The 12,078-nt window shown below is 44.2% G+C and overlaps 1 protein-coding gene across 1 annotated transcript; it reads left to right on the forward strand.

Annotated features, from left to right (window-relative positions):
- Positions 1-10,287: 10,287 nt before the first annotated feature.
- Positions 10,288-11,832, forward strand: Calml3 (calmodulin like 3). The gene has a single exon (XM_028892296.2). It carries the CDS (start codon positions 10,475-10,477, stop codon positions 10,922-10,924), a length of 450 nt encoding a protein of 149 aa, XP_028748129.1. The 5' UTR covers positions 10,288-10,474; the 3' UTR covers positions 10,925-11,832.
- Positions 11,833-12,078: the final 246 nt, after the last annotated feature.

Consider the following 12,078-nt stretch of genomic DNA (forward strand, 5'->3'; position numbering starts at 1 on the left):
TACCAAGTAAGAAGGCAGTCCCATGCAAGAAGTAACCAAAGAACTTACTACTCTATGACATAGGCTGAGAATCAGAGAGGCTCAGAAAAGTCCCTTATTAACTGTACTCGATAGTTCCCCATCATCATTCAAGGAGTGTCCAACTCACTATGGGTAAAACTTGGAGTCCAGTGCTCTGTAGACCTCACAAGGCCCTCTCCTCACTCAATTCTTTGTTGTTTTTGTTCTTTTTGTTTTGTTTGAGACAGAGTTTTATGTATCCCTGGTTGGCCTCAAATTTACAATGTTACTGAGGACAATCTTGAGTTTTTGATCCCCCTGCCTCCACCTTCCAAATGTTGGTGATAAAGGCATGCACTACCATGCCCAGTTTTATTGTCTGGGAATTAAAGTCAGGGATTCAAGCATGGTAGGAAAAAACTCTACCAATATATACCAGGCCAGATCCTCAGTTCTTTAACCAACAATTCTGGATCACCCTCACCACCTCTCCACCAAGGCACTCTACATCCACTCTGCTTGGCCCATCAATCTACCTTTCAAATTCTGCTTTGTGCCTGGAGTCTTTATCGTCTCTATGGATTTTTTTTATTAAGGAGGAAACTCCTACCTCAAACATAAATCTGTTAGCACTTATCACTTCAATTGTCCCTGATCTGTCCTTAGAGATTCAATGTCAAATTACTTGGGTAGGAACCAGAATAAAAAGCTAGGCCAACAAAAGCACCACATGAGCAGAGAGCTTATAAGAAGCTGGGAGAATAAATCCAAGTCTTGAGTTTAGGCTGCAGGTAGGATGTGTTCTATGGGGGAAGGGTTTTCTTTCATCATTGCAGAAATTTGCAACAGGAAAAGCCTTGGGGCAGATGTGTACAGGTGTGCAGCATCATCAGCTGCTCCCAAGGATTGACACAGAGGTCACTCATTACCATGGAGCTATACACAAACTTACAAACAAAAGAGGACAAGCCCCAGGTGGAGCTCCGGAAGTCCAATCAGTGAGAGAGAGAGGAGGGATTATATGAACAAGAGATATTGAGACCATAATTGGAAAAAGCACAGGGACAAATAGCCAAACTAGTGGAAACACATGAACTGTGACCAATAACTGAGGAGCCCCCATGGAACTGGACCAGGCCCTCTGGGTAAGTGAGACAGTTGATTAGCTTGAACTGTTTAGGAGGCCCCCAGGCAGTGGAACCGGAACCTGTCCTTGGTGCATGAGCTGGCTTTTTGGAACCTAGGGGCTATGCTGAGACACTTTGCTCAGCCTTGGTGTAGGGAGGAGGGACTGGACTTGCCTCAACTGAATCTACCAGGCTGGATTGACTCCCCAGGGGAGACCTTGCCCTGGAGGAGATGGGAATGGGGTTTGGATTGGGGGGGAAGGCTGGGGGTGGGAGGAGGAAGGACGGGGAATCTTTTTTTTAAAAAAAGGACAAACTATCAGACTTTGTAAGATGAATACAATTGACATTTTGGAAAGAAAATTTGAGGCATACCACAGAGATTTTTGAACCATAACTTGAATGGAAGATAAGGCTGAAGCAACCCTTCTCATGTAGCTGGAAGCAAAGTTGCTGATTACGATGTATCCTTCTTGTGTCAGTCAGAAAACATTGACTGACTCATTGCTAGGCAGAGGACCTGTCCTACCTCACAGAGTAGCATGAGAAAAGAAATCAGCAACAGCCTTATCTATTGGAAGAAACAAAATAAGCAAGAAAACAAACAACCAATATAAAGTAAGAAATGATAAATCTGAAGAAAACAAAGTGTTGAGTAAGGGTCAGTTTAAAGCAGGTCCTGAGGAGCCCTCACCTGGAAGTGGCATCCGATTTTCTACTGAGAAGAGAAGCAGCCATCTGCCTAAGGGCTGGGGCAGATGGAATGCAGTGTACAAAGATGTCAAAGTAGGAATTGGGGTAGAAGTATTGAAGGAACAGGAAGTAGGACCAGCATCTAGTATACAGTGATGGAGGTCAGTGATATAGAGACAACCAAGAAGACAGGAAATGGTCATGGAAGACAGAGGTAGCTGCCCACTGAGTTTGGATTTTACAGGAAAGCCAAAGATATGTCCTTATAAGGGTATGAAAAAGACACGATAGTCAGCAAATGGCCAAACAGAAGGGAGATTTGCTTTAAGAATATTGATCTGTGTTGCTTCAAGATGGTGAGGTTGGTGAAGTGGATGCATTGGGACACATCTTGGAGGTGTGAAAGACTGGATATGGTATAAGAGGAAGGGAAGAATTAAATATGGCTCTTGGGTTTTGCTCTGAATATCTAACTGAACTGTTTTCAAGAGAGATTGGGAGACTGGAGAAGAAACAGATCTGGTGAAGAATGAGGAGCCATTCCTTCCTCGGTCATGTTAACCGTTAGGTGCTAATTAAACACAGTAATGGACCTATGAAGGTGGTGACTGCTGCTTGGTGGATAAATAGGCTAAGGCATACTGAACCAACAAAAATGACTCGCCATTTACCTGCACCAAAGACAGCTATGCTTATCAGTGTCTTTTGTAGCCACTAGGCAAAATGTCTGCAGCCGGAAGTTGGTAATAAATACAAAGAAAATGAGATAGGATGCTGACTAAGGGGAACGGAATGACAAGATCTCGATTCCAGTCCAAGCCTTCAGCGAGCCAGTTGTCTAACTCTAATTCATATTTCTTACCTGTCATATTAAGACATAGCAATATGCAGATACAAGTGATTGCTCAATGGATGGGAAAGTGAATCCATAAGTATTTCATGATAGAGGTTTTGATGTTTCTATTACAGGAAAAGGAAGACCATGAGAAGTGTTAGCCAGGTGGGGAGTTTTATCCAGAAGAAAAGGGAGGAAGAGTCCCATGGTCATTTATGCACCCTTTCTAGCTCCATGACAGGAATGGAATACTGAAAACTGGGACTTCCTGATCCAAACCTCCTTCTGTAGCTCCCTAAGGGAGAGCTCCATTGACAAAGGTACTTAACACATTCTTTTTAACAAAAGTCATTTCTAATCCTAATTCAGGCTGCCAAGGCACAATACCTTGAGTCTCTTAACTTTCCAATTCCTACTCTCCAAAGGAAGTAATTACAGCAGGTGAGTACCTTTAATTGCTTACCCAGACAGTCTTCATCAATATTCTACATGGCCAAAATTACCCCATGGTGAGTGCGGGATCCTTAGTATCTGACCCTGCAGCCCAGAGGATTTGACACACCGGTCTGACCTCTGCTCCTCAATACTCCATGGCAATGGCTCTTCTTGTTTGTTTCATGGACCTTTACAGGGCAGGGGGGATGGCCTCAAGACCCTTTGAGAGGACCTGTGTGTGTGCTGGGGGCGGGATGGGGAAGCTATTTTTCCAGTGTTTTTCTGTTTACAATGTCTTGACATTTACACTGAAGTCAAAAGCAGTCATGGGGAAATAGCCTCTTTGCATGAATCAAATGACTGTATTTTGGACTATTAAATGTTTTATTAAGAAAGAAAGGTCAGTCTTATTTGAAGAGCTGATAACTATATTCTTGTATACACTTTTTTTTTCTTTTCTCTTTTTCTTTTTTTTTTTTTTTTTTTTTTTTTTTTTTTGGTGTTTTGAGACAGGGTCTCTCTATGTAGCCCTGGCTATTTTGGAACACACAGATATTCTCCTGCCTCTGCCTCCAGAGTACCGGGATTAAAGGCATGCGCCAACACTGCCCAGCTTTGTACACACATCTTTAGTGTCTGCTGAACATGAAAGAGTGACAGTTGCCATGACGAAAACATTTGTGTGGTTGACTGCAAGAGTCCAAGGCGATGTTTCTTTTCTTCTCATAGAATCATTTTTATTGGAAGAACAGCAGGCAAGCCAAGGTTACCAGATTTGACATTTGCCAAACATTTTCTCAAAAGCGATAAAAGTAAGCCTGTCACTTCAAAGAAAACAATAGGTGGTATTTACTGGCAATAAAGTTTGAGCTTCCAAATGAAAATTGAAAGTTTGGATTGTTGATATTTGCCATTGTGAATTTGAGATTCTTCAATGCTTTAAATTTTTTCCATTGGGTTGGTGGTAACATTTATTATTCTGAGTTTTTTGTGTTATATACTTAGTGGTTTCATATTTAAAAGTCCCACAGAACTAGTGAGCCCAAATTTTCCAAGCAACCAATGCATGGCATTATAAAATCACACATGGGTACCATTTTAGAGTGTGAGCAAGACCAACAGACTTTTACGTGAGACCATGAACATTTCATAGATGCATTCTCAGATTCCACACTGCAAATAATGTTTAAGCAACAGCCAGTTGTCAGCTTTTGATATGACATCAAAGAAAAATAACTCAATTTTCTGAAAAGAAAACCAAAAGCCATTTAAATGTTCTACCCCTCCCCATCTGCCTGTCTGTGAGAAGCTGGGTCATCACTTGCTTCAGAATAACATTTGCCCAGACTAAGCCAGATGGGCATCTACTGTGGAAAGTCGGGCATTGATGAGACCCATAGAACTCCTCTTCAGAATGCCACTCCTTTCCCTAGTTTCATTCTTGGAGAAAGAAGGTTTTAGTTTTTTCTTTTTCTTTTTGTTTTTTTATCTATCTATCTATTTATTTATTTATTTAATGCCGAATGCTGTTTATTGAAGGAGGGAAGAGGTCTTAAATACAGGCTTACAGCACAATGGGAGAACCCCGGAGGGCAGAAGTTCACTACTGAACTTTTACAATCTTGCATCTAAGCTGTTAACGCCCATTATGCATTAAGCATTCAGGAGGATGGAACCCGGCAGGGAATTAGCATAGGGAGGATATCAAGGTCAAGGTCAGCAATCCAGGCAACAGATACCCAAAACGGGGGCCAGGGCCCTACAGGTCCCCCTTTTACTATAAAATGAGCTTCTGACTTAGGTTGCATGGGACGTCAGCAAGTCACCTTACCAGTCATAGAGACGCCTGCCCAGGCCACACAGGCGCTCTGTCTTAGGTTGGTGAGTGTCCCCCAGGCATTACCCGTCTCTGAATACTCATTATCATACAGGCTCAATCGTGTGTGAGCTATAGGGACACTATGAAAGCAGTGCTAAGAGGTTTTTGTTTTTTATAAAAAGATATTACTTATGTGAACAAGTCATGGAATTTTTCTTTGTATTTTAATTTTCTATGTCATATATATATAATATAAATATAATATATATATATATATTTCACAGTTTTACCTTCAAATACAGTGTGTATGTGTGTGTGTATTATATATATATCTCACATAGCCTCAGCTCCTTGGTGTTCTTGATGACTTTTTAGATATACTTTATAAAAGAAATCTTTGTTGGAGCTGTAGAGATGTCTCAGCAGTTAAAAACACTGGCTGCTCTTCCAGAGGACCTGGGTTCAATTCCCAGCATCCACATGGGGACTCACAACCATCTGTAACTCCAGTTCCAGGGGACTTGACATCCTCTTCTGGCCCCTGTGGGCACTGCACAAATGTGGTACACAGATACACATGCAGGTAAAACACTCACAGACATATTTTTTAAAGTGTGCATGTGAGTGTGTGTGTATTCATGTTGTGAGTGAGACACACATGTACAGACCATACATGAGGAAATCAGGGGGCAACATCAGGTGCTGGTCCTTGCGATCCTCTTTGTTTGAGACACGGTCTTTCTTGTTGTTTGTGGTAGCATATACCTGGCTAGCTGGCCCTTGAGCTTCTGGAATCTCCACTCTGCCTTCCACCTTGCCATGGGAGTGCGGAGATTATAGGCTTGCAATGCTGCATCTAGCTTTCCACAGGTTCTGGAGATCCAAACTCAGGTCCTTATACTTAAGTGCCAAGTTATTTACACACTAATTGGTCTCCCAACTCCCTTTTTAATATTCTATTTATATATTAATTATATACAACAATGGGGTCCAATATAATATCTTCATGCATGTAGATAATACATTTCTCAGTCACTTTTAAGTGTCTATAGCAGTGGTTCTTGTAAGGATTCTGTTCTTAATTACGTCATCAGCCTGCAACGGCATCCCAGCCTAAAAAGCGGGTGGGCCCTCTGTGCGCCCCTCTCTTTCCTTTCCACTCCTTCCTTCTGTCTGTCCTCTCTCTCCCCTCTCTTTCCTTTCTGTTCCTTCCTTCCGTCTGTCCTCCCTCTCTCTCTCTCTCCCTCTCTCTCCCCCCACCAATAAAGCTCTCCTCCAGCACTCTCCTTCATTAGCATGGCCGCCGCATAACCAATAGTTCTCAACCTTTGGGTTGCAACCCCTTTGGGATCAACCAACCCTTTCATGGGAGTGGCCTAAGACCATCAGAAAACACAGACATTATGATTCACAACAGTAGCAAAATTACAGCTATGAAGTAGCAAAAATAATTTTATGGTTGGGGGTCACCACAAGATGAGGAACCGTATTAAAGGGTCGCATCATTAGGCGGATTGAGAACTACTGGTCTAGAGCATCACAAATAATTTTTTTTTTCTGGAGAGAAAGGAGCCAGTGTATGGTGTGAGAGACTGCAAGGAGAGAATTAAGCCATGAAATGTGAAACGTTCCCTCTGCCATAGTTTCCCAATTTTTGAATTGCAGCAGTGTGGCCATCACAAGGCAGCCCTTTGTGAGTCATGGTACTAAGTAGTTCTGTTTAGTGTCTTTCCTGGGTTCTCTTTCAATGTGCCTTTTTTGTAAAACAATGAGGCAAAGACTGGATGTTTGACCCACAAAAACATGCCCCAGAAACCAGAACCCCACAGCTACCTGTGTCCCTCTCTTGAGGTGAACAGGATTGCCCTGCCCAACCGTGAATCTCCTCTTCCCTGGTACTGTCTGCCATGGATTAATTGTTTGCCAGTGATGTCAGCCCTGGTTCTCCAGGAGGCAGTTGGCCACATGTCCAGGTACAGTCTGGTCCCTCTGCAGCAGCCAGGTAGTGATGGGGGAGGGGAGATACTCAGCAGCCTCTCTTCAAGCAGATCCTTGCTGTGGCCATCAACTGAGGGGGGAGGTTACTGATTATCGGTTTTTTCCTGCTTTTTCTACTTCATAACAACTGCTCACCATGTTCTCATAACCTCCAAAATGGAAAGTTGCTCAGATTACTTAGTTCTCCAAATTCCTAACTAACCTCAGAAAAAGAAGAGAATACGCAATTCAACAAAGGGTGGGACTGGCAAGATGAGTCAGTGGACAAAGGCGATTGCTTGCAAGCCTAGCAGCTGGAACTTGATCCCTGGGGCCCATATAAAGGGGAAAGGAGAGAGCCAATGTTATAAAGTTGTCCTCTGATCTCTACGCATGTGCTGGGGGATGTGCACCCACCCACCCCCCACAAATAATAATAATAATAATAATAATAATAATAATAATAATATAAAATAGGGCTGGAGTAATAGCTTAACAGTTAAGAACATTTGAGTTCAGCTCCCAGAATCCATGTGATGGCTCAGCATCTGTGACTCCAGATCCTGAGTTCCAGGGGAATTGGCACTTTCTTCTGACTTCCTCAGGCACACACACCGTGTACATACAAATGTACATGCAATGAATTCAAATAAATAAAAATTAAATAAATCTTGAACAAATTAAAAATAAAGTATAAATTTTATTAGGAATGGCTTTTCAATCTTTATTCATTCATTTCTCTTGACAATAGAAACACATGGTTTAATGAAAAGTTTAAATGTACAAACATATACATATATACTAATTTTATTACATTTTCCTAGTGTGCAGAGGTTTTTTTGTTTTGAGGAGGTTTTTGTTTTGTTTATTTGTTAGGGATGTGTGTGTGTGTGTGTGTGTGTGTACCACTGTAGTATACATGTAGAGATCAGAGAACATCTGTGGGACTGTTTTCTCTTTCCATCCTGTGGGTTCTGGTGATCTGAACTCAGGTCCTTAGGCTGACCAGGAAGTGCTTTTACCCACTGCGCCACCTCCTCCAAATTACCTTTGTCAACTATTTTGCTATAGCAACAAGATGAGTAACTAATGCAGAAAATGAGTATCAATAAGAGAGGCTGTCAAGAGAGAATATGAATTTCAGCCTAGGGTATCTTCTCATCATCTCTAAGTCAATTAATTTTATTCTATTCTGTTTCATGTCCAGACCTTCTCTGTCAATACAGAAAGAAAAAATGTACCCTGGGAGTTCCTAGCTAGCACCTCATTCCCATACCACCAATCACTTAGGAATGTGGAAAAGAGGAGAGTGGGTTCTGAACACTGATGGAGTGGTTGTCTACACTGTGGCCTCTAAGATGCCCACCATCTTAATTTCTTCCGTTACACCCCTGGGTCTTCGTAGCCACCCCATGTCTAGATCCTGCTGGCCTGGTGTTCACTTTATGGCATGTGGAAAAAGCATGTTGCCTCCTTGCTTCTCCCACGGTGAACACCTTCCTTCTTCTCACTCATTTAAAACCTAGGCTTTGTGGGACCCTGTAGCTAGAGTTTTCCTGCCTGGTCCACAGTCAGGACAAATCTCTGTCACCCACCAGTCCCACAGCCACTCAGATGCAACCAAGTAAACACAGAGACTTATATTGCTTACAAACTGTATGGCCGTGGCAGGCTTCTTGCTAACTGTTCTTATATCTCTTATATCTTAAATTAATCCATTTCTATAAGTCTATACCTTGCTACATGGCTCGTGGCTTACTGGCATCTTTACATGCTGCTTGTCATGGTGGTGGCTGGCAGTGACTCCCTCTGCCTTCTTGTTCCCTCAATTCTCCTCTCTGTTAGTCCCACCTATACTTCCTAGCTGGCCACTGGCCAATCAGTGTTTTATTTATTGACCAATCAGAGCAATTTAACATACAGACCATCCCACAGCAGGACCCTTTGAGGAGGAAGTAAATTATCTGGCAGGTAGGCAATTCCTATTCTCTCCTGAAGACAAACTCCCTCCGGACAACAAAAGCAAAGCCGTCATCTACTTGAACGAAGAAAATATTTGCATTGGTATTATAAATACCAGCATGGAGGAGGGAGAGAAATTACAAGAGGGAGCAATTAACAGCTAAACAGTGGTCTGGCATGTTCTCTCCTCAATAACTGTAGGTCCTCCTCATAAGTGTAATATCTTCTCTATGCCCAGTCCTGGCCCTGTGCCTGCCCGTCCAGGAACAGAACAAAGGGCCAACTCTTTACTTCTCTCCCAGAGGGGATCTGGTTGGAGCCCTCTTACTTAGGAAGGTCATTTCCTTAGCCTCCACTCCCACCCCAGAAGGTAAGGAGTTGGGTTCCTTCTTGACTATGTTGCCTCCTGGAGATTCTCCCACCTTCTACTCTGGCTCCATTCCATCCAGTGCTTAGGCAAGTGCTTGCTGAAAGCTCCCAAGGATGCTATGATTGAAGGAGAGTGGAGGACTTCCTCGCTGGGTCCTGCAAAGTTCTCATCTGTTTTTCCTGCCTGCCTCCCCTTCATTCACTAGACCGCAGTCAGACTGACTGCCTTTCCTTCTCTCGGTCCCACCGTATGCTCCCCTTCCCTAGGTCACTTCCAAGAGTCTTTCTGCAGAAGAGTTGTCCTTGACCACAAACCACCACTACCTCCCATCCTTTCTATCACTGCCTTTCATTTCCTTGACCTTGTTTTGGCTAATCTGTTAGTTCTCTTGACAACCCAGTCACAGTTTGAACATGAACTTGAGGGAGACCAGGACCCCATGCTGTATTCAACCGGTATTCTTACCCTCCAACAGCATCTGCACACACAAGGGACTTGGTAAATAGCTGTGAGTGAGGAAATAAACACATTGGAGGAAATTCTTCTCCATCCATGACATTCATTCCCAAAGACAAGAGAACTCTGCTTTTACATGAAGAAAAAGGAAAAACAAAACAAAAAACAAAAACATCATTCCTGTCTGAAAACCCAAGGAAATCATCAGGTTTGGAAATCAAAGACAAGGAACATACAGGCAATTTCTACTTTTCGTGTACAGAAAACTTCAGCTCCATGGAAGAAATAGTTATTTTATTGAGAGGCAAGTAGAAGATTGGGGGGGGGGATATTGAGAAAACAAAAGGAAATGGGTAACACAAGGCAGAAGACCAGGTCTGGTTTTCAAAAAGGTTTTCCCTACACCTGGATGGAGGTGTTGCCGTGGCTGCTGCCGGCCCTGACGGTGTTTGAAGAGGAAAGCTGCCTTTCACACACAAGGGCTGGCATTAGCTCAATTAGCAGGCCAGCCTGGTTGCTGCTCTTGGACTCTTGTCTAAACAGGACCTGGCCTTCAGGCAACCACAGGGGCGGGGGTGTCTGTGGCTGGCGGCCCAATCCTGCCAGACCAATGACGGGGGGAGGACCCTGCTCGTTCTTAAGCTCCAGCCAGTCAAGCCAGGGCTAGAAAGCCAGACAGACAGCCGCCCCTTGAAGTCTCCACCTGTCCTTACAAATCTGGGGAGAGGAGCCCAGCCCACAGTGCTTGGGAGCAGAGACCAGCCTGGCCACCTCTGCCACATCACCCAAGACCTGCCAGCATGGCCAACCAGCTGACTGAGGAGCAAATCGCCGAGTTCAAGGAGGCCTTCTCTCTCTTTGACAAGGATGGGGATGGCTGCATCACCACCCAGGAACTGGGCACGGTCATGCGGTCCCTGGGTCAGAACCCCACGGAGGCTGAGCTCCAGGGCATGGTGAATGAAATCGACAAGGATGGAAATGGCACCGTGGACTTCCCCGAGTTCCTGAGCATGATGTCCAGGAAGATGAAAGACACTGACAGCGAGGAGGAGATCCGGGAGGCCTTCCGGGTGTTCGACAAGGATGGCAATGGCTATGTCAGCGCTGCTGAGCTGAGGCACGTGATGACCAGGCTCGGGGAGAAGCTGAGTGATGAGGAGGTGGAGGAAATGATCCGGGCAGCAGACACAGACGGTGATGGCCAAGTGAACTATGAGGAGTTTGTCCACATGCTCGTGTCCAAGTGAGGCTGCACCAGAGGCTGCTCTAGCCAGGTGCCCATGAGGCTCCTGGGCTGCAAGCTTTGCTGGACAATGGCTACGCTCACTGTGGTGAGAATCCTACCCAGGCCTTGGGTGTCTTTCTCTGTTTCCCAGCTTCCTCTGGGCTCTGTTGTGTCTCAGGCAAAGTGGATTGCAGCCACTTTCACTTCCTGCATCTCTTTTCCTGCCGGTTTCCCACCTGCTCCCACCCCCTTGACAGAGAACGCCTCCGGCTGAGACGGGCATCAACTCCTCCCAGGCCTCATGAGCTGAAGCAGAATGTCCCATCTCTGCACGGACAATGAGCCAAGGACCCATGCTCCTATTTTGTTTGCTTCTTCCTTTTTTATTTTTGTTTTCTGTTTCCAACGGAAATGATCATTAACTCCATGGTTTAAACCAGGCTGGAATCTCCATTTGTGTGTGTGTGTGTGTGTGTGTGTGTGTGTGTGTGTGTGTGTGTGTGTGTGTCAAAAATGAAGAAGTCTTCTTAGCCTAGTAACACCTCAGAACCTGTAGCCATCAGTCCACACCATAATTCCTGGAGCACCTTAGAGCAAAAAAAAAAGACTTCATCTGCTGTTGGACTGGGAAAATGTCATTTGGACATTGGGACGAAGGGCAGTGATAGAGACTTCAATGACTGAGGTCAGGCCATCTGGAAAACATCAGTTCCCTTCGGTGAAGCTCTGGCTTTTTCCTCTTTCTCTGGAATTCTTTTTTTGGGGGGAGCTGGGTGTAAAGCTGGGGGTCAGTTGTAACATGTTTGTATCTATCTAGAAGGAGAAGGGGAGAAATTTGAATGAAAGAGAGAGGGAATGAATAAGTCACCCATGTTCCTATTTTGGTGCCTTTTCTGCTTCTAACTAAAACACTATTTCCTACAACTGTCATTTTTTGTTTGTTTTGTGTAAACTCAATAAATTCTTGCATTGGTGCATATAGAAAAAGTTTGGATACAAGTCTTCCAGTGTAATGACCAAGTTGGTAGCAAAGAACAATGCGACATCTCAGTAAAGGGCTGGACATAGAGAAATGGCTGATAGAATGCTTGCCTAGCATGCAGGAGACCCTGGGGTCTTAAGAAACACCACGTCAACTGGGCCTGGTGGCATGATGCCAGCATTCAGGAGGTAGAG

Source organism: Peromyscus leucopus, chromosome 5 (assembly GCF_004664715.2).
Source record: "Peromyscus leucopus breed LL Stock chromosome 5, UCI_PerLeu_2.1, whole genome shotgun sequence".
In the NCBI taxonomy this organism is placed as follows: Eukaryota; Metazoa; Chordata; class Mammalia; order Rodentia; family Cricetidae; genus Peromyscus; species Peromyscus leucopus.